Genomic DNA, 23226 nt, shown 5'->3' with positions numbered 1-23226 from the left:
CCTCCAATGTGTAGATTGTATTCCTTGAGCCAATTCTATTCATTATCTTTTAATTATAACATGGAAACTGTAGAAAGCAAGGTTGCAATAGCCATGAGCCACATGATATCTTAATAATATTCTCTTCTAGCTTTGTAGCAAAACAAGGTATAGGTCGTTGATCTGTGGATTGCTCAATGGTCTGCTGGCCTCTTTTATTGTATCTCAGTCTACAAAATCTCTTAATTTTTTTATGCTTAAAGATTAAAAAATGCAATGAAAAAAGGCTATATTAATCTACCTATATGGATTATATTCATTTTTTCTATTGATGTGATTATTTTTAGCATCTACCTATATGGATTATATTCATTGTTTTTTCCGCTTTGTCTCTCATTTCAGCCTCACCCCCATTTATATTTATATATTCATTAGGTGGTGGTGGTGGTGATAGTGATGATGATGTGTTGATACGAACAACACAGCCTGCAATATCTATGCTGCTATTTATAATAAAAAAGAGGGACCCAGGAGGTTAGCCATTTCTCATTTGTCATGTTTTGCCATTTGAAGATGCTTTAATGGAATCTCACACTATAAAAGCTTTGGTCATGGGATTCTAAGATGGTTGGAAGCAGAGACTTGGCAGCAAGGGCACAGTAGTAATGGGCGGGGCAACCGAAGGCTTACAAGCCAAAAGAAAGGTGTCTTCGAGGGTCATCGTAGATTCGTTGGTCTTCTGAGGAGTATAGCGGTGGAGAAGGCACCAACGGCTCTTTAGACCCGTTACTCAATGTATCTTCTTTCCTAGGCCTAGGGTAGGTTGGTGGGTAACACAAAAATATTATTGTAGAATCTCTCAAACATGAGAATGTCATCAAAGGTGTTTTCTTTAGTGAGGATAACCAATCCAGATTATATTGATGATGATGCCTTTTAATTTCATCAACCAACCCCCCCCCCCCCCCCATATCAAATAATTGCTTGAAATACTTCCTATGGAAATAGCTAATGGAATTAGGAAACATATTTGCTGAGAGTGCGATTTTGGAGACTCTTATTCTTGGAACCCCCATGAAACCACATGTTCCTATTGGTCCACGTGTATTGAAGGCATCCAATAATTTGTTGAGAGTGCATTGTTCACCAATCGTTATTAATATATCTGATTGTTCCGGTGTAGAAACACATGTGGGCTAAAGATAACAATTCTCCAAACATTTTAGGTAGAGTTTGGAAAAAAAGTTGAAGGCTATTTGACCATCCAAGTCTTCTAAATTATTTTATATCTTAAAATTTGATCACCAGCCTGAGATCACTTGTGCATTATTCCCTCTTTTTTGGAAGGTTAAAAGCCAACTGAAATAAAACAATTCAACAAAAGGAAAGCCTTAGAAAGTGCAAATCAAGGAGCATGGGATAATTTAGATCACAAAAATTACAAATTTCTTCCATTCCTCTACCTTAGCTCGGATATTAGAAAAGAAAAGAAAATGGATTGAATGGAGTTAAGAGTGAAGATGGAATCTGGCTTAGATGTAGGAAAAACCATAGGGCATGTCAAAAGATAAAGATTTCTAAATTTTTGATAGATTTTTTCCAATGAGGAATTGAGGTTATACAAAATCGGAGCTAGAAAGGCGAAAGGAAGGTCGTTTTTAATCTGAAAAAGATTCTGTCGGGGTAGCTATGTTAAGGTTAAGTTCATTTTGTATCGTACACTAAACGAATTCCAATTTGTGTATGTACTCCGGGAAAACATATGGGTATTCTATTCCAGTTCATAGATCAGGAGCAATCGAAAAAGCCAGACCAGCACGGTATCTCTTGGAATACTCAATATGGTGCTAGCAACAATTGTACCAATCTACATATGTCTCTCCCCCATCAATCGGTACTAGTTGAAGATCATTTGTTATGAAATCTGCCAAAAATTTTCAGAACGTACTTCAATTGTTATAAATTTTAACCATATAGCACACTTTCCATGACATGCACAAAGTTGTGGCAAATTTCTTTAACAATGGGGCTTACTGAAACAACTCAACCATATACCAATATAGTTCTACTTCCCAACATCCCAAATTTAAAATCCCAACCCATGTTAGACCTATTAGCCTTAGTAATGTATTTATATGAAACTATGGCAAAAACATTGGTCAATATATTAAAAAATAATTTACCTCCACCGTGTGCTTTCATACCTAGGTAACATAACAATATCATTGTTGTCCATGGAGTTCCCACACTCAAAATGGCAGAAGGCAAGCCGGCTATCATGGCCGTTATAAGCTTCCACTGGCATAAATATGATGCCCAAATCCTTCAAGGGTAATTATCATGAATTACATGTTATGGCATAAAATTGAAAGTGATCGTATTCTCTAATCTCCTTTAGGTTTTTGGAGTGAGGGAAGCCGACAAGATCTATAAAGTTTCCAACTGTCCCTATTTTTTCCAACTGTCCCTATTTTTTCCAACTGTCCCTATTTTTACCCATAATCAACTCATTTTTCGATAGCAGATGTTTCACAAGGTGTGTTATTGCATTTCATCTTTTAAGACACGTGGAAGCATTATATCAATCCATATGTAGAGAAAGTTGACTGAGATGAGTTGAACATGTTCAACAAAGGTTGATTATAAATGCAATTTGAGAAAAACTTCCAATTGAAGGTCCCCAAAAGCCAAAGAAAGGACCAAACGAACATGGATGGAGATAGAGAAAGAAGATGTTAACTCTCTTCCAATAAAAACATACATAAATATGAATAGAGTGGAATGAAGGGACAATATTTGATTAGTTGATCCCAAATATTTGAAATGAGGATTTGTTGGGAATCCATTTTTCTTCATTTTGTCTATCAATTAATCATAGGCATCCAAATTGGACGAGCATACGGTAGTTCAATCATTTGGGATTTATATCATACTTATGAGAGACTTTGTTTCTTGGGAAGAGTATGGGAACTAACATTAAGACAAGCACAAAGATTATATAAAAATCAATGTTAAGGAGGTCAATTGTAGAAGCAACTTTCCACTCAAACAAATACTGAATTGTTTTAGGTAAGAGAGGTGTGATCTCTATTTTTTCTTATTGATCGTAACACATAATAGAGTATCTATAGAGTTCATATGGTGGGTATTGAGAAAAAAAAAAAAATACAAACGAATATATTAGATTGACTATTTAAATGATTGATCTCAATTATTTGAAGAGTTTTGCTGGAGTGACCTCAATTCACAATTTGCTGAAGTGAGGTGCACACAGAATCATAGATGCTTTTCACTCGTATCTGTATCTCGATGAAAAACATCTATGGTTTGTACACACCTCCACATCAGCAAAGTGTGAATTGTGGTCAATCTGGAGGTCTTATTTGATGACTCATCTCAACCATTTATGTCTATCTGGAACCACCATTTGGGTTTGACGTTTTGGAATAAAATAAGAATTGATGGTGTTGAAATTAGGCCCTATTTTTCTTTCGTTACTCCTCGATTTGTTTATATTTCTATTCAGTTAGTTCTCTTTTTGTTTGAGTGAGATTAGAAAAAACCGACTCACAGGAAAAATGGGGGATCTGAGTATGGGTGTACTGATTGATATCGTGGATGAGAGACACACTACCTCATGATAGTAATTATTTACCATTTTTTTTATAAAAAAAATTTATTATGTGTAAAATACATATAGATTATAGATAGGTCATTCCTCTTTCTTTTGTAGCCTAATTGTTTGATTTTTTTTATTTTCTTGGACTTAATAGTATTAATTCTTTAGTAGTTATATATTGCAGATCTTCTATTACCCCCTGTGATGGTTGCCTGCTCCAATGACACTGAATACACCAGTATGTCTCTCTCTCTCTCTCTCTCTCTCTCTCTCTCTCTCTCTCTCACCACAACACAGACTATAAACTCTTCTATTGCTTGCGTAGTAATAGGAAATATGTATCCCTTGTTAGTTACTACTAGAGATAGACCACAGTCTCGATGTCAACATGAGGAGCCTCAGATTTACTTATTTATGTGTTTAAGAAATTAGATGGAAATCGTTAAAATTAGACTGTATCTAAATGAAGAATCATCTTAATATTTTAAAAGATCAGTGTATTATGATGTTAGTAGGTTCATAAAGAGAGGATGGCATTATATGACATAAAAAATGCTAAACTAATCTAATGGCTAGATTTGATTCTATTGATGTGATTATTTTTGGCATCAATGTATATGGAATATATTCATTGTTTTTTCCGCTTTGTCTCTCATTTCAGCCTCACCCATATTTATATTTATATATTGATTAGGTGGTGGTGGTGGTGATGGTGATAATGATGCGTTGGTACGAACAACACGGCCTGCAATATCTATGCTGCTATTTATAATAAAAAAGAGGGTCCCATGAGGTTAGACATTTCTCATTTGTCATGTTTTGCCATTTGAAGATGCTTTCATGGAATCTCACACTATAAAAGCGTTGGTCATGTGATTCTAATACGGTTGGAAGCAGAGACTTGGCAGCAAGGGCACAGTAATAATGGGCGGGGTAGCCGAAGGTTTACAAGCCAAAAGAAAGGTGTCTTCGAGGGGTCATCGTAGATTCGTTGGCGTTCGCCAGCGGCCGTCTGGGAGATGGGTGGCAGAGATCAAAGACTCCTTGCAGAAGGTTAGGCTATGGCTTGGCACATTCGATACTGCAGAGGAAGCGGCACGGGCCTATGATGATGCAGCTCGAACCCTTCGAGGTTCCAATGCTCGTACCAACTTTGAGATACCAACAACTGTGTCTGGAGCTAATCGAGTTAGTGGTGGCCTTCCGGAGAATATGCCTCCATTCTCATTTGAGGATGGGCATCAAACAGGAGCAGATGGGCTGCTTGGTGCACTCAAGGCAAAACTGCTGGATGGGAAGGCAATTCCGATACGGGTATTTGGGAATTGTGCAAGTGTAAAGCCTAGTGTCGTGATTACATCAGATAATGCAACAAAGAATGAGGTATGTAATCAATATTCTATTATGATGCCAAACTATTGTGATAATGGTGATGGGGCGGACTTTGTTCACAACGGCCAACCTGCAGTGTGGCCCATGGAGCCAATACATGATGCATCGCAGTTCAACCAAGAGAGGGTCGCAAACAACATAAATCAAGTGCAGGTGGAGAAGAAGGGAAATGGGATGTCAGGGGCATATGGGGGAGGAGGTAATTGGTCCTCTGAGGAGGAGTATAGCGGGGGAGAAGGCGCCAACGGCTCTTTGGACCCTTTGCTCTATGTATCTTCTTTCCTAGGCCTAGGGTAGGTTGGTGGGTAACACTAAATATTATTGTAGAATCTCTCAAGCATGCGAATGTCATCGAAAGTGTTTTCTTTAATGAGGATAACCAATCCAGATTATATTGATGATGATGCTGTTTGATTTCATCAACTACCCTCCGCACACATATCAAATGATTGCTTGAAAGACTTCTTATGGCATTAGCTAATGGAATTCGGATACATATTTGCTGTGAGTGCAATTTTGGGGACTCACATTTTTGGAACCCCCAGGAACCCACATGTTCCTATTGGTCCATTGAAGGCATCCAATAATTTGTTGAGAGTCCATTGTTCACCAATCGTTACTAATATATCTGGTTGTTCCGGTATAGAAACCCATGTGGACTAAAGATAACAATTCTCCAAACATTTTAGGTAGAGTTAAGAAAAAAAGTTCTATTTGACCATCCAAGTCTTCTAAATTATTAAAGATCTTAAAAAAAAAAAAAAAAAAAAAAAAAGGAAAAAATTTGGAATTTATATACTACAGCTCTCAGGTAAGGCCTCTGATGACAACTGATCTCTTTGAGTCGTGCTGGACTGACCTCAAGCTGGAACCTCATATCGCACTTCTTGACATGAAAGTGGATAGGAACCATGGATTCTTTTTCACTCATATCTCGAAGAAAACATCTATGGTTCCCATACACTTTCACATCAAGAAGTGCGATGTAAGGTTCCAACCTGAGGTCACTTCAGCATTATTCCCTCTGTTTTGGAAGGTTAAAAGTCCAACTTAATAAAACAATTTAACGAAAGGAAAGCCTTTGAAAGTGCAAATCAAGGAGCATGGAAAAATTTAGATCACAAAAACTGCAAATTTCTTCCATTCCTCTGCCTTACCTCGGATATTAGAAAAGAAAAAAAAAATAAAAGATAGAAAAGAAAAGAAAATGGATTGAATGGCGCTAAGAGTGAAGATGGAATCTGGCTTAGATGTAGGAAAAACCATAGGGCATGTCAAAAGATAAAAATTTCTAAATTTTTGATAGATTTTTTTTCCAATTAGGAATTGAGGTTATACAAAATCGGAGCTAGGAAGGAGGAAAGAAAGTTTGTTTTTAATCTGAAAAAGATTTTGTCCGGATAGTTATGTTAAGGTTAAGTTAATTTTGTATTGTACAATAAATGAATTCCAATTTGTGTATGTACTCCGGAAAAACGTATGGGTATTCTATTCCAGTTCATAGATCAGGTGTAATCGAAAAAAGCCAAACCAGCATGGTATCTCTTGGAATACTCAATATGGTGCTACCAACAATTGTGTCAATCTACATATGTCTCTTCCCCATAAATCAGTACAAGTTGAAGATTATTTGTTATGAAATCTACCAAAAAATTTCAGAACATACTTCAATTGTTATAAATTTTAACCAAATAGCACATTTTCCATGACTTGCACAAGGTTGTGGCAAATTTCTTTAACAAAGGCGCCTACTAAAACAACTCAACCATACACCAATATAGTTCTACTTCCCAACGTCCCAAACCTAGAGTCCTTGACCCATGTTAGACATGTTAGCTGTTGTAATGTTTTTATATGAAACTATTGCAAAAACATTGGTCAATATATTAAAAAATAATTTACCTCTACCGTGTGCTTTCATCCCTAAGTATCATAACAATATCATTGTTGTCCATGAAGTTTCACACTCAAAATGGCAGAAGGCAAGCCAGCTGTCATGGCCATTATAAGCTTCCATAGGCGTAAATATGATGCCCAAATCTTTCAAGGGTAATAGTAGAGATAGAATCAGGTGAGGCGTTGATAGACTATGCCCTACTGATCCAAAGTTACTCCTTCTCCTCCTTATAAGCATCGGTGTGGTACTTGCTAAGAATTCTCCGACACTCAAGTTAGAGTTGCAGAAGAATAGCAATAATAACTGATAGAATTATGTTCTTCCTCAATTGGCCAAAAGATCCCTTAGCCTCTATTCCTCTATTTATAGATCCTTTATTCGAATCAAGGTTTCCTCCTCTAACGGGATGTGATCCCGGAGAATCCCCTGATTACCAGGATCCAAAACAGAATTGGGATCTTTTGAATTGGGTCCACGATTCTAGGGAGATCTCCGAAATCTCCGGACTTGACACGTGTAAGTCAAGATCGTGTAGCTTCCCAGACCAGGCCTACCCTACCAAGTAGATCAGGTCTACACTAATGCTACCCTGCCCTACCAGTCAAGTTGGACACTTTCTATCTTGGTCTGTCCTGTTGGTGGGTAGTGCTGGGAATGCTGAATTACACAAAGTACCACTTAATCGACATGGGCACGTGATGATCAGGATAATCCTGCAATTATTATCCTCTACAGTAATTATCATGAGTTTCATGTTATGTTGTAAAGATCGAAAGTGAACGTATTCTCTAATCTCCTTTAGGTTTTTGTAGTGAGGGAAGTCCACAAGATCTATAATGTTTCCAACTGTCCCTATTTTTATCCATAATCAACTCATTTTTTGATAGCAAATGTTTCACAAGGTGTGTCATTGCATTTCATCTTTTAAGACACGTGGAAGCATTATATCATTCCATATGTAGAGAAAGTTGACTGAGATGAGTTGAACAAGTTCGACGAAGGTCAATTACAAATGCAATTCAAGAAAAAACTTCCAATTGAAGGTCTGCAAGAGCCAAAGAAAAGACCAAACACATTGATGGAGATAGTGAAAGAAGATATTAACTCTCTTCCAATAAAAACATATATGAATATGGATAGAGTGGAATGAAGGGACGATATTTGATTAGTTGATCACAAATATTTGAAATGAGAATTTCTTGAAAATCCATTTTTCTTCATTTCATCTATCAATTAATCATAGGGATCCAAATTGGATGAGCATACCGTAGTTCAATCATTTGAGGTTTATATCTGCTATCACTTGAGTACTGATTTCTAATGGACAGAGAGAGAAGAAGTTTGAAAAAAATCTTGATTTTCAAATTGAATGTAAAAGAAAATATTACCTAAAAAAATGGTTGAGGCATGCAAAAAGTATTGTCCTAAAACGAAATTCGCCCCTACTACGGTACCACAATCTGTAAGTGTTTGTTTTCCAGGATACAACAACCCACATATCCAAAAGGGTACTCTAAATTAGAACCGTAACTTTGAATTCAACGATGTTGTGTGCTCTCACAATGAAAAATAAAAGTGTACTGATAGTCGAAAATATATAAAATAAAATATCAGAGATCAAGTGTTTTAAATCGACTAAACATTGGATATAAATAAAGAGAAAGTGTTTGTTTAGAACAGTTACAAACTCATGTGCTGATTCAGTGGGCCTTGAAAAATAAAGCAAAAATGGGCCTTTGCGCACACCCACGTGAGGTGTAAATCCGAGATTTTGCACACCCCCCCCCTGCACGCACGCATTAAGGTTTTTGGACCAGAGGATCCAAATTCCAATTGGAACCTTGGGTTTTTCTCTTTGGCCCTCATGTGCGTCGTGAGCCCGCTCACTACTTCTCTCCACTTTAAAGTCATTAGAAATACAATTATTTAATAATTGCAAATCAATTCTTCTCCTAATCGATGTGGGACTAAAATTGCTCAAGACAGAAACAAAAATATCAATTAAACTTAAAGCAATAAAATAAAAAAGCATAAAGCAAACATGGAATTGAATTATCCTATGATTTAAATATTGATTTACCAAATGGTTAAAATCTATTGAATATTAAAGGATTTTCAAATTCAACCCTCTAAATTCCAACAATATCATACTTAAGAGAGACTTTGTTTCTTAGGAAAAGTATGAGAACTAACATTAAGACAAGCACAAAAATGCCATAAAGCTAAGAGTCGTGCTGAGATGCCACAAAGGGAGACACAAGGGTGATAAAAACTCGTGGTGTCGTGCACATTATTGTAGATATTTTTTTGTGAGATACGAGTAAAAAGCATTTACGGTTATGTGCGCGCTACCACATCATTTTTGTCACCCTAGTGTCTCCGTTTGTGTCATTCCAACATTTTCCTAAAACTAATTTGGTTCTATCCATGTTAAGAAGGTCAATCGTAGAAGCAACTTTCCATTCAAACAAATACTGAATTACTTTAGATAAGAGAAGTGTGATTTCTATTTTTTCTTATTGATCGTAACACATAATACAGAATCTATAGAGTTCATATGGTGGGTATTGAGAAAAAAAATACAAATGAATATATTAGATTGACGATCTAATGATTGATCTCAATTATTTGAAGAGTTACGTTGGAGTGACCTCAAATTGGATGCTTTTCACCCATATCTAGGTGGAAAACATCTGTGGTTTGTCCACAGCTCCACATCAGCAAAGTGTGAATTGTGGTTAATCCAGAGGTCTTATTTGATGACTCATCTCAACCATTTATGTCGATCTGGAACAACCATTTGGGTTTGACGTTTTAAATCTTGAGATTACTGATCTCTAATTGGAGATCCATATCTAGGGTTTTTTTCGGGTTTCTGAACTCACCTGTCCATCGTACACCATCTAATTGGAGAACTCCAAGAAGATTCAAAATCTGTAAGCCGGCTACCTCTCCTCTCCTGTTTACGTTTTAATTAATTAGTGTTCTTCTTCCTCTTCTTAAGTTGTTATTCTTTTTGGTTATTTCTTCTCCCCACTTTTACTACATTTGTGTTGTTTAATTCTTTTCTTTGTTGAGTTGAATGCTGAATTATCTACCAAAAAAAGATAGTTTAGATCTAATCTTGAGTTTTGGAATAAAATAAGAGTTGATGGTGTTGAAATTAGGCCCTACTTTTTCTTTCGTTACTCCTCGATTCGTTTATATTTCTATTCAGTTAATTCTCTTTTTGTTTGAGTGAGATTAGAAAAAACCGACTCACAGGAAAAATGGGGGATCTGAGTATGGGTGTACTGATAGATATTGTGGATGAAGAATGGATGAGAGACACACTCCCTAACGATGGTAATTATTTACCATTTGTTTTATGTGTATAATACATATAGATTATAGATAGGCCATTCCTCTTTCTTTTGCACCCCAATTGTTTGATTTTTTTTATTTATTTTCTTGGACTTAATAGTATTAATTCTTTAGTAGTTATATATTGCAGATCTTCTATTACCCCCTGTGATGGTTGCCCGCACCGATGACACTGAAGACACCAGTATGTTTCTCTCTCTCTCTCTCTCTACCACAACACATACTATAAACTCTTCTATTGCGTAGTAATAGGAAATATCTATCCCTTGTTAGTTACTACAAGAGATAGACCACAGTCTTGATCTAAATGAAGAATCATCTTAATATGTTAAAAGATCGGTGTATTATGATGTTAGTAGGTTTCATAAAGAGAGGATGGCATTATATGACATAATTTAGAGAAATTAGGTAGTTTTTAGTTTTCCCAGGCATTAGATCCTAAGGGAATTCCTTTTTTCACAACCCCCACCTTTCCTTTTTTTTTTTTTTTTTTTTTGCGTGTGTGTGTATGTGTGTGTTAGAAATACATCCTGAAGGAATGAAGGAATGTAATTCTTTTCGATGAACCAAAAATCTGTGTTTGGGGTTCTTTTATTTCTTCACATAAACTCTGTATGGTACTTGTGATAAAATGGTTTAAATTGTCAAAGAAGTCCCTCCTCCATGTAAATTTAAGCATCCTCAAATTGAGTTTAGCAATATCTAGGCAGAAGTCAAAAGGAAATGGAGATTTAGACCTTTCTTTAATCAACGCTATAGAAGTTTTTGGTATTCTCCTAGAAAGACCAAAATCATTGCTCATGAATTGGCTAAAGAAGCCATTGATATGAGAATGGGTTTTTGTTTGGTGAGGTCCCTAGGAATTTTTACCCTGTTTTGTTTTGTTATATATAGCCAAAACAAAATCTTTTTTTTTTTCTCTTATTGTTTTATAAGAGAAATATCCTTTCTATTTGTTGAATTGAATATCATGGCCTGATGCCTTTTTTGTTCTTTGTTTTATTAACTTTTGCTTTATTAATCAGATCAAGATATTCAACCAGTGGACGGAGATACATGGCGTGATCTTGCCTTGGGAACTCAATAAGTCGTCCAGAATCTTGATTTGTGCTGAAATAGAGACATGTAGCCTAATCTAGTTGGGATTTTTCTTTTTGTGTGTGTTGTGTGTGGGGACTTGGGGGGAGGGAGTATTTTGCTTGAATGGATATTTGTTGTGGAGATCACAACAATGTAGCAAGCATGTATAATCACAGGATTCATCTGCAATTGTTTAGCATGATCGGACATTTTGTGATTGAACCAACACAGCTGTTCCGCTTCCCCCCACCTGTCTTCCCTAAATGAGCTTCTTTCTATCCCTTCCTTTCCCTTAATTCCCTAAAAGCTGGATCTGAATGTCTACTTTACTAGTGTTTTTTTTTTTTTTTTTTTAATGTATTTATTCTTTAGTTCGTCTTCCCGCCTGTCATTTGCTTCATATAGAATTTAAGAAATCTATTTACCTTTTAGATAACTCAATTCTATTGCTTCTAAATTGGGAAAATTACTTAAAGGACCATCACGAAGGGACTTCTTTCTAATAATCCTGAAGTTTTCAACAGTTGCTTAGCAAGACATTTAGTAAAATGGTCTCTTATCTCACATTTTTCATGATTGAATGTCTTTACCGTTTGAATTCATTGTTTTCATCCAAAAATTGAATTTTTGATACCTCAATCACATTTAGAAGGCTCCAGTCCGTCATAAAAGATTTAAGAAAAAAGAAATAGTCATTTTTCATGGGTTTTTTCACTTTTTTTTTTTTTATTTTTGGATGAAAATCAATCAATAATGATTCTTTTGGGTTGAAATCATTTAAACAAATTATTATCTCTAGATTTTAGTTGATTTTTCTATCTATTTTAGTCGGAATAACTTGAAAATTGAAAATAGATGGATTTTACCAATGTCAAGTTCATCAATATTTATTTATTTTTAAATGGTGAACTCAACCGTAATTAAAAATAAATAAAAAGTGAAGAACTTGGACAGTAAATAGTGGTGAGTTCAACATTAAAATAGGTGAATTCGATGGTACAAGGGAGTAGTAAAAAAGAAAAAGCTTACAAAATGTCCTGTTCGCAAAACTTAGGAATTATTTAGAAAGAAACCGTTTCACAAGGGTCCTTTTAAGTAATTTTTTCTTCAAAATTCAGGATTGTTGCTTCAGACATCAATTTAGGAAACGGGAATTTAGACACATTCACCTCTAGCCGAAGCCCTTGACTTTTTGTCAACTTTAGGCTCTTTGTCCCGGTAAATTAATTATTTTAGAATAAAGCTGCAATGACCTCAAGACTGTACCTCACATTGCACTTCCTGGGGTGAAAGTGTATCCCAACCATAGAACGAGTGAAAAAACATCTATGATTTTTATAAACTTTCACATCAGGATGTGTGATGTGAGGTACAATCTTGAGGTCACCCAAGCACGACTCTCATTTTTACCCTGTTAAACTTCCACTTCAATCTATTGCGTCAGACCTCAGTTTGACCCCTTGAGATTTGAAATAGAAAGAACTATATAAGCATGAAGAAATTCAAGGTTATTAGGGTACTTGTTGAAGATCAGGGCATTTAAATCATTTTTTTAAATTGTCTAATAGAGAAGACCTTATCCAAAATATTCACCATAACGTGGAGTGGCATGTAACTATGTCTAAACTCCAAATCACTCTTTAAAAAATTGGTGTTTCCATTAGGCTAACCAGTCATTTTACCTTGCCTTATCAATGAGGTAGCCGCTCCAATTGCATAGAATGATTCCTCGATGAAAATAAGTCCCATTTTTCAAAATCCAACATAGGCCCTATTTAGAGTACAAGATCACCCAAAAGCTTTGAAGTGTGTTAGAATAATATACTCCTATTTCTGTGACAATTTTCTAGGGAATCGAGGAAAATTGACAATTTCTACAGGAAAATCATCAGCTCTTGCAATCAGAAAAGATAAGAAGAAAAAAAAAAACATCTACGCATCCTATAGTAGAACTTATGACATTGGAGCATCTCTAGGTCTGCAATAACCGTCACCACCTCAAACTCAGTAAACAATAATGACAGGAGAAGCAAAACTGAGAAACCTTGCTTTACCGCAAGACTCCTAAAAGTTATGAAGGGCATTGATTGAGAGCTGGGGTGCTACAGTCAGCAGTAACTGAGGAACTCAAGCATCTTATGGTGTGCCTGAAAGGGTATCAGATAAGTCAGAGGAGTCCACAGAGGCATGTCTGCTCATATGTGGGAGGTACGAGTATGCAAGCATGGAAGTCCCAAGTGCGATGGACACGCCTATGCAGTTCCATATCCATCTCTGCTTTGTCTTCCTCTTGTACCGTTCCCTTCTTGCTATCTCTGCACAATTTTCCCACAAAATGTAAATATCCGTGGATAAAACCAAAATTGGCAAAATTTTGTATCAATTATACATGTAACTTCAACAAATTTCCATGTAAGCAACAGTGACCCAAGTTCATCGGCATCTAATTCTTGGTATTTCCCTCTGCATTTTTCAAATTCACAAATCACAACTGCTCTTTTACTATTACAGCACCATCGCTAAGTAGTAAAATGTGTAAAAATGATTTGGAGACCACCAGTTGGTGTCCTAATCATATATGAGATGTTAAATTGTGAAGCTTGAAACGTGGACAGTTTCTACAAATGTATTGTAGTATACCATAACATCTGTCACATCTTAAAAGATTTTTTTATTTTTTTATTTAAAAAGAAGAAAGCATATAAAGAAGAAAAAAAATAAAATTAATAAATAAATGAACAAACTTGGGAAGTTAAAAAACATTTCAATTAAGATTGATGTGCGGGAAATACCGCAAATTAACCATGTTTACTGTCTAAGTTCTAGTATCTGTAAAGAAATTAGTATTGAATGCCAAAAATAAAGGCTTGCTTCCAGAGTATCATGTGACTGGCACGTAGTAATCAAAATATAAGAAATAAGATTTCCCATATTTCATGGAGATTGAATGTTGGATTCATTCAATAAACAATTATGTGTGTAGTGGATATGAGGATGTTGAGGTGAATGATTGGAAAGACTGGAAGACAAAAAGGAAGAAATGAGCACACTGAAGGAAATGTACAAGATAAAATAAATTGATTGACATTCAAAAATTGGAATGGCCACTTTGGTTAAGTAACATGCGAAAGAGGGCGCACAAACATTTTAAAAGGTGCTAATTCCATCTGAAAGCAATGGCAGTGATGTAAATAATTCGTATAATGTTTTGTACTTAAGCCTATGGACTCCTGTATGCATATATCCTTGCCCACCATGGGTACACACCAGAATATAAAAAAGGAGTCAATATTTCTTTCCATACAAAACCTTGAATGGAACTAATTGCAGCAGTTGCAGTCAGACCAACTCCAACCCACATCTATAAAATTTTGCTCCAAATTGGCATCTTCTCTAAATTTAGAGAAGATGCACTCCTCTGAACCAATTTGAACTCCAACCAATCCCTTCTGTAAAACACTATTCATTCTCTAAAATACTATTCATTTACCCAAAAAAGTTGAAAAGAGAAGGGGGCAAAAATGGTGTTTAAAATATATTCCATCGAAAGACCAAGTCAAAAATGACATTTATGGAAAAAAAAGGATAATATAGGTATTTAAAAAATACGAATAGTGATTTAGAGAGACCCTCTAAAATTTCTCCTGCACTCTATATTTGGAGACGTGGACAGTGGTTAGTGGGGATTTCTTTATTTTAGAGACAGGTTGGAGTTAGGTTCGGACATCTCTATCTCTAAATTTAGGGATTTAGAGACCGGTTGGAGATGCTCTTAGAAATAGTGATCAAAATATTCATTGTTATAAGGTTAGAAAGCAAATTATTGCTACCCACAACCTAGCACGCTGTGACGGACACCAAAACAGAAAATATCAAAGGAAACAAAAGTCAAGAGAGAACAGGACATACCCACAACTTCCTGATTCCTTTGGAACATTTCACGATTTACAGATTCAATGTATTGAAGTTTGTCTCGCAGCCGGGAAATCTCCTGGTTCTTGGATTCAATGATTGCCTCTGCAGCAGCTTCAGTTTCGGCACGAGCCTGACCCCTACCAATTGCTTCAGAGACGAACCTTGCAACAACAACTTCCTGGCAGAACTTTTCTGCATCTTTCCCGGCATCCCACGATGCCGGAAGAGAAAGTCCCCCCTGAAATAAATGCTTGTTAATTGTCTCCCACTGATTGTGCATCTGAGCAAGAGCATCCTCTGCTCTCTTCCTCCTCTCAATCTCGTCAAAGAGACCAACCCTTGCAGCATGCAGATCCACTTCAATATTTGGAATAAATGATGGAGATGAATTCAAAATGGAACCATCAGAGAAGAACTCTGCATATATCAATTAAAATGTGTGTAAGCAGCATAATTCTGCTATGAATATGATATTTCAACTCTCAACGTATGAAATACACTCTTAATCTTTGTCTCAAAGATGATATTGAGTATAGAATACAATGTTGAGAAAAATCTCAGTCTTGTAAAACCAGAAGATATGCAGAAAGAATTTCATTGTCAATTGTAAGATTTTTCTGAACAAAACGGAAAAGAGATACTGATATAAGATCTCATAAATCAAATTAGTCACTTGAACATTAGAAAAAAAAAATGGTCATTGTTCAGTACTTGCCTTCATTTTTTTGTCTTGTTCTTTATCATAAAAGAAGAAATAATTCATTACAGTGAAAGTAATAAAAATGGTAGGCAAAAACTGTTCATGATGTAGAAAATTTCTACGTGTGCACATACACATAATGTTTAAACCTAAAAATTATATTTATCATTGCAACTAGGTTTGCAAGTCTCGAAGGCCATTCAAGAAACCCCAAGTTCCCCACGATAGGGTAGGAAGAATCGCCTCTCACATTTAAAAGGGCTATTAAAATGGTTTGAGTATCTTCTAACTTCAATAAGATATGCCACAACCTCATAGAATCTTAATGACAATAAGGATGGAAAAGAACTTTGAAGTCTGAAGTCTGACCTTATCATTTCTGGACATTCCCCCTATTCTGTCCAGATCAAACCTTCCCAGAAAACACCTATCAAAATTATTACCAAACTCCATGAATGAGTTTCGTGAATTTAAATTTCGGGTGAAAATTATGGCTTAATCAAGAATTAGTTTGTGGGAATCAAACAGATCGCTGAATTAGAATCACAAACGACTTGACCAACATCAGTGTGACTACAGATCAGATTAATATTACCTGCTGAAATTCTAGCCAAGTGTGAATAACTCCACTTTTAGGACCTTTGAGGCATCATTAAGCCCCAGTGTCATCAACTTTTAAGTTTTCTCCTAGCTTGTCCATGTTTCCATTTTTTACATCTTACTGAAGACAACAGCTGATGAAATAGGGAAAAAGTGAAGATACAGAAATTGAAGTAACCTATAGCCCAAATTAAGAGCAACTTCAACAGACTCTCTAGATGTCAGAAGCTCTTTATTATAAAGAGTCAAATGTAAAAAATATGGGTCCAACAGACTCTCTAGATGTCAAGAGTTAAAGTAGCCAATGCAAAAAATCGAGACAAAGTCTCGCTACATGTAGCGAGAGTGTTTGGTTCGCTATTATTAAAAATATAATATAAAAATATAAAAAAATACTTTCCTTACTAACTTAGTAATATTTCAAATCTTACTAAGGGTTGTTGAGCCCATATGGATTATCACATTGACAATCAACCACAACACCCTTCTAGACTTTATGGAAAAACTCATATTCACAAAAAAATATTTTAAAAAAAGTAGCATTTTTGAGCTTAATCCAAGATGTTGAAATGGACGGCTCCCGAACTCCCAAAACTTAAAATTATAAATCACAGTGAAAAATAATGTTTTTTTTTTTTCAAAGTTCTTAGAATTTTGTTCTCTAAAAGCCTGTGGCATCAAATCATGTTTTTGGTTTCCAAAATGTAAGGTCACTTACTCTTATTAAGATTTGAGTCAATCTTCAACAAACGAGAGATTTGTTGAGTCTGTTGGAGCACCCAACAAAATTTGGGCTAGTTAAAACAACATTTGTCAGATTTTGACAAAAAAATGCTCTTTATTGTAAAGATCATTATTGGAGTTGCTCTAAGATCCCTGAAGTGTAGTTTCTCATCTGAATGGAAACATATGCATGACAGCAGTACTCTATTGTGAAAATAAACAAATAATTAACCCTGGTAGAAAGATCAAGTTATTTCATTAAGGAATAAGGATGTAGACGATATCAGCAATGTAGATGTGAATCTTCTAGAAAGCTGACTGGTATTACATCTTCATTAAAGACCAAATTCATAAAAAGATAAAAGGGAACAAATGGTACAACAATAAAACCTACAAATCGAGCATGAGGCAGACATTTGGTAATAGTTATACAGAAAATGTTTTGGTTAGGGTTCCATCAAATAAACAAGCAATGGGAATCTCTGTCTATAAACTTTAGCACAATAGCATCCAAATGTGATAGGACATTAGCATTAACATTTAAAAAGGGCTAATCAGAAAACATTAAGTAACTACTTAAAATGGGAAATCACAAAAACACCATGGAATGAAAAAGGTTTTTTTTTTCCTCTTGTAAGACATAAGACTTATTAACAAGTATAAGGCAATGGACGAGATGACCATCACAATCAAAACATAGACAGAATTAGACCACTCGCTTACAAGCTAAGTCCCATTTGAATAATAAGTCTTTAGAGAAGATACCCTTAAACTCCTTAAATAGTTTATACCAAAAGAAAACAATCTTCAAAATGCTCATGATAATCTCATGGGCCGATTGCTCCTTCCCCTCAAACACTCGGATGTTACTCTCCTTCAAAAGACCCCAACAGACAACAAAATGGATTCAATCCCACAGATTCATTTGTCTTCACCTAAAGGCATGACATTGCCAACTCTCAAGTCACAAAAGAAATGAAAAGGGAGACAACCATGTCAATGAAACAATACCATAACATTGAGACCATGTGTCATGCAATATCACAATGGATTAGGATATGATTAAGCGACTCTCCCAAAGATATGAATAGAAAATAATAATAATCGAAGTGAATCCCCGAGTCATTAGATTATCAATATTCAATAGATAGGATTTTATTTGCATTCGTAGACCATATGAAAAAGCCTATTTTGGAAGGAATCTTTTTGCTCCCGATAGCAACTGGATAGCGGAAACTTTGAATGACCTGAAATTTGTATAAAGGATTTATACAAGGATTTTATCAAGAATGCCTTGGCCCTAGTGGTAGCTCAAATTAAATGGTTCTCCTCCCCTGGTAATATTATAACATTAACTGTTAGGATCCTTAGGTTAAGACTTAAACTTTCCACTCCGTTAATGCTTAGGTATTTTTGGAGAATTGATTTGGGTCTTAACATTTGGTATTAGAACCGACCCCATGTCCAAGGTTCGAGTCATGGGAAGGTCATAATGGAAAAAAAAAGGGAGAGGGGCAGGAGAAACTAAATGAGGCTCCTCTATAGGATGAGATATGAAAGGGGGCTTCGCCATAGTATGGGATATGGAAGGGGTCTGCCATAGTAGATCACCGTGAATAATCTCGGAAGGGGCAACTGATGAAAACAGAAAAAGGGGTACCTGGTACTTGGAAAGAAGGCCTAGGGATTGGGGGGCTTGCCATAAAGTGGGCCAACGAGGGTGTCAGCCTTGATGCGTGGGAGTATGTTAGGTTCTAAGACTTAAACATTCCACTCCATTCACACCTAGGTATTTTTGGAGCATTGGTTTGGGTCTTAAGATTAAAATAGTTGAGCCATGAGGCCAACAAGAAGAGGTATTTCTTCTAAACACAAAGTCCCAAGATAACTCCACCCCAAATTGCCTTATGATTGACACTCATAATACAAGAGTCTTACCAGTTACTTCCAAAGCAATCTTTGGAATTGGAATTTGGAATAGAATAATATGAGATTTAATATAAATGGGAATAAAAATGTTTCACCTTCATCAGCATCATAGAACTCGCTCCTATTGGCCACCGCTGCTGGTGTGTGCTTCTTTAAATCATCAGTGGTGTCGCTGCAGCTTGGAGAGGTCATTAAATTACGAGGAGGATCACGGGAAGTTTCATCATCCCTCTCCACTGCAAATTCTTCCTCCAAATCAAACAGACCCACATCGTTAACTTCTTCTTCTGCAACTAATTCACCAAATGGGACAAGAGGAGGACACAACTCACCCATATTGTCCCCATCTGAAACAGAAGCACTATGTTGTTGAGGTTTTTTCTCCTGGATTTCAAATCCTTGAAGGCGATTAACGGCCTCTGCTGGCACGAGAACATCGCGTCGTTTGCGATTAACCACATAAGGAGAGGGTGAAATGGAAGAAGCAGTAGAACAAGTATGAGGGATTGGAGTTGGGTCAGGAGTGGTGTAGAGAGCAGGAGAAATGTAAATGTGCTGAGGAGGAGGAGGAGGAGGAGGACGTTGTTTCTTGCCATCGGAACTATTATGTGCCTCAGAATCTGTAACCCTAGAAGGTTCAAGCAGCCTCTCTAAAGCTACTACTGTATAGGTAGGCATTCTGTTTCGATTCTCTCTCTGTGTCTCTCTGTCACAAGAAGGGCACAGATCCTCTTAAGCGCAGCTTCTTAACCGCGTGTCTGCTCCCCAGTCTCTCCCATAACTATGGGATTTTTTGATATTTTTTTTTTTTTCCAAGAAAACTGGTCACCGTTGTAGACCGAATCAAAATTTTGAAAAAGAGGAGGGGCTATTATTATAGTCACACTTGAGCGTTACACTTGTCTTAATCGATCAACTGAAGGAAGAGGACGGACACTTGGTGTATTTTCCAAGCATTTGAGATTTTGGTGTGTTCCATGAGTCAAGCTTGGCCTCCAAAGTTGAACCTCCTCGTAATGGTTGGTGAACCATTAAGGTCAATCGACTCCAGGGGGTGACCGTTACCATGGGATTGCTTGACTTTTGCCATATAATATTGTTCCACAATGCCCACCAGATCACTATCTTTAGTAAAGATTTGGTGAAGTCACTAGATGAGTAAAAGATAATTAATTGACTTTTTATTGTACTAGTATAGTGCACCTACGTTGCACCTAAATTATGGAGAAGCATGATTTTCATTCAAATTTTGTTTCAACTTAATTAGTCATTATGCCACAACCTAGATCATTATAGATCATTAGATTGAAATTTTACGTTATACATGTGTTGGCATTGACTATGACACATGGTCATTGATCACACATACAATCTAAACTGATACATGGATAGCTGGTCTAACAATAATTGAGAAAAGTCGTCAATAAATTTTCATCTAAAGATGGATAATCAACTGGGAAGTAGCATTTAGATATAATTTAAAGGTGGGCATCAATCAGGTCCAAGTTGCTTGTCTCATATATTGGTTTAGGTTGTTGGTTCCAACAAAAGGTATGGGACCTTGGCTATGATCTAAATACTTTCTCTAATGCTTTGGGTTGATAAGGTTTCCTAAATTGGTTGTTCATTATGGTTTCTTTCATGAGATAAGTTCTTGCTCCATTCAATTTGATTCAAGAAATGCTCATCCAATTCAAAGGAATGATGCAATTATATGTGAATCAAATGCCTATTATTGGTGAGGAACACAAGTCTTCAATTTCATAAAATCGCATTGAATTGGATCACTCTAGCCGATCAAACTGAGTAGAGCAAGAAGGGATAACAGAAAAGTCATGCCTATCCTTCATCTTTTTTCTTTTTCTTGTTTTTAGTAAAACTCATTGGATTTTTTATTTGTACTATCTAGATTTGCACCTGAATATGTAGGTATTTATCCAAGTGTTATAAGAGAATTACAAAAGAATCTATTAGCTGAAAACAGTAGGAATGAACATAGAAAGCAAAGTCAATCTATCCCAAGCATCTTAAGAGTCCCAATGTCTCTTTTTGCACTTCTAAATATTCAATTTAGTGAGATTGCCAATTGTATGTGTAGACACCTCAATTTGAACGGGCCACTTCTCGAAAGGGCCCAAAAATATCAATTTTCCAAATAAATGGGCCAACGGGCCTTAAGGGCCCAAGTCATTGAAAAGTGACATTTTGACCAAACCGATGCCTCTAAGACCTCTCAATGGTTTAGGAGGCCCACCAAAAGGACTCGGCCTACCTTACGCTTTCCCAATATTCACCGCTCCGCTTCCAAAATCAAAAATGCCAAATTTTCGATAAATTTCACTAACGAGCCTAAAAAGCCCGATTTGCCAACACGTGGCATTTTGATTAATTCAATAAATTCAAAAATCTCAAAAAAATTAAATAATTAAAAAAATGTGAGACTTGGGATGCCTACCCCTTCTCTATTACCACCGCTCCGCCTTCGAATCCGCAAAAACCATAAGCCCACCTAAGGCCCACAAGCCCTCAACACTTTCCTAAATCAATTTCTCACCTTACCCCTAACCTAAAATCAATCCACATCACCAAAATCTAAAACCAACCTATACCCTCAAAATCCATTCCAAAATAACCCCAACCAATCCTAAAATCCAAAACCATTTCATAACCCAAGCCCAAAACACTCCAAAGCCTCTAAGCCCAAATCCATATCCAATTCATATCCAACCCACAACCCTAACCCATCAACCACTACCCACATCAACCAATCACCATCTTGATAATCAAAGATGACACATGCCATCACCCCATCTCACTTCCCTTACCCAACTACCTACCCCATTAATTCTCTTTAAACCTCATCTACCCACATATCAACCCATCACATTTTCTCTCAAATCAAACACATCAACCCACACCCCTAACCTATACCTCCCCTAATCTACCCTCATCATTCCCTACAAAACCTACATCTACAACCTAAACCTACACCATCCTCTCAAGTCAAACACTCAACCTCTCCCATCAACCTATCTCAACCCTTCATTTCCAACCACTTTGACACATGGCATCATCTCCCTCACCCTCCCAAAATATCATCAACCACCTCCTTAAATCCTCCATTCTCTTAAACCAAATACCATTTAATCTCAACCACCATCTTAAACTCACCTCACCAAACACTCACCCAAATGGGTTGGGTAGGATCCAAACCATTTGGGTCAAAACTCACCATTTAACCTCCCTTCCCTAAATACCCTCCAATCTCCTCTAAATTACACCCACTTCTCTCTCAAACTCATAACCATTCTATCCTTTTTTTTCACTTCACCCCATTATATCCCTAAAATAACTCCTCAACATCTATAAATACCCTCATCCTCTTCCCAAAAATGCCCCCAACTTTCACTACAAAATTTCTCCCCAACTCTCTCTCTCTACTAACAACTATCACCCCTTTCACTAAGAAAATCTCATCAATTCCCTCACACTAATCCTCCCCAAGTCTCATAAAAAGAAATCACATACTACACTCATCTCTCTCATCATCTCTTCTCTACTCCTTCAACCAAAAAAGAGTTGTATTTGCTTAAAATACTAAGGACTCAAGAAGACTCAAAGAAGAAGAAGAAAAGAAGAAAGAAGATACAAGGTGGGTTCAAGGCAACCCCCACCCATCTCTCTTCTACACCCTCTCCTCCTCCCTCTTCTATCACCCCTCTCCCCTTCATTTTATTTTTAGGATGAATGGACCCCAAGGCTAAAGGTCTATAAGGGTCATTTCCATCAATGGTATGACCCTATGATCAAGCCGAAAATGAACCCCTATCTAGGGTACAAATACACCCACGTGGCACGTTGTCTTTCACACATTTTTAAATAAAAAATGATCGAGTTGAGTTGAGGTTACCACTCTTTAGTGGGGAGAAAAGGGTGCCTAACACCTTCCCTTTTCTCCAATCGAGCCACTTACCCCGAATCTCATTGTTTGATTAGTTCCTATCCATCGAGAGTCACTAAAACGTCAAA

At 36.5% G+C, this 23226-nt stretch overlaps 3 protein-coding genes across 7 annotated transcripts; 2 read left to right on the top strand and 1 right to left on the bottom strand.

Annotated features, from left to right (window-relative positions):
* The first annotated feature begins 3387 nt into the window (after positions 1-3387).
* On the top strand, positions 3388-5388 carry LOC147396300 (uncharacterized). Of its 2 annotated transcripts, none has more exons than XM_086451063.1 (4): positions 3388-3622; positions 3783-3836; positions 4293-4391; positions 4496-5388. In XM_086451063.1, the coding sequence occupies exon 4, from the start codon at positions 4523-4525 to the stop codon at positions 5285-5287; it is 765 nt and encodes a 254-aa protein (XP_086307189.1). In that variant the 5' UTR covers positions 3388-3622; positions 3783-3836; positions 4293-4391; positions 4496-4522; the 3' UTR covers positions 5288-5388. The 2 variants fall into 2 exon arrangements, with proteins under 2 accessions (XP_086307189.1, XP_086307191.1); XM_086451065.1 differs by having other exon boundaries at positions 3770-3836.
* Positions 5389-9574: 4186 nt separating this feature from the next.
* On the top strand, positions 9575-11579 carry BNS (bonsai). Of its 3 annotated transcripts, none has more exons than XM_086450778.1 (4): positions 9575-9823; positions 10152-10232; positions 10381-10434; positions 11276-11579. In XM_086450778.1, the coding sequence occupies exons 2-4, from the start codon at positions 10157-10159 to the stop codon at positions 11335-11337; spliced, it is 192 nt and encodes a 63-aa protein (XP_086306904.1). In that variant the 5' UTR covers positions 9575-9823; positions 10152-10156; the 3' UTR covers positions 11338-11579. The 3 variants fall into 3 exon arrangements, with proteins under 3 accessions (XP_086306904.1, XP_086306903.1, XP_086306902.1); XM_086450777.1 differs by having other exon boundaries at positions 9581-9823; positions 10126-10232; XM_086450776.1 differs by having other exon boundaries at positions 9610-9823; positions 10135-10232.
* Positions 11580-12733: 1154 nt separating this feature from the next.
* Positions 12734-20081, bottom strand: LOC147396298 (uncharacterized). 2 transcript variants are annotated; one of them, XM_086450775.1, is made up of 4 exons: positions 19530-20081; positions 19293-19442; positions 15240-15662; positions 12734-13645 (listed from the first exon to the last, which is right to left on the bottom strand). In XM_086450775.1, exons 1-4 carry the CDS (start codon positions 19873-19875, stop codon positions 13467-13469), a joined length of 1098 nt encoding a protein of 365 aa, XP_086306901.1. In that variant the 5' UTR covers positions 19876-20081; the 3' UTR covers positions 12734-13466. The 2 variants fall into 2 exon arrangements, with proteins under 2 accessions (XP_086306901.1, XP_086306900.1); XM_086450774.1 differs by having other exon boundaries at positions 12737-13645; positions 19293-20078.
* Between the last annotated feature and the right edge of the window lie 3145 nt (positions 20082-23226).

The sequence above is a fragment of the Akebia trifoliata genome, chromosome 8 (assembly GCF_017979445.1).
Source record: "Akebia trifoliata isolate Shusen 1 chromosome 8, ASM1797944v1, whole genome shotgun sequence".
NCBI lineage: Eukaryota > Viridiplantae > Streptophyta > Magnoliopsida > Ranunculales > Lardizabalaceae > Akebia > Akebia trifoliata.
The sequence above is the reverse complement of the archived record's forward strand: the minus strand, read 5'-3'. Positions and strand labels throughout refer to the sequence as shown.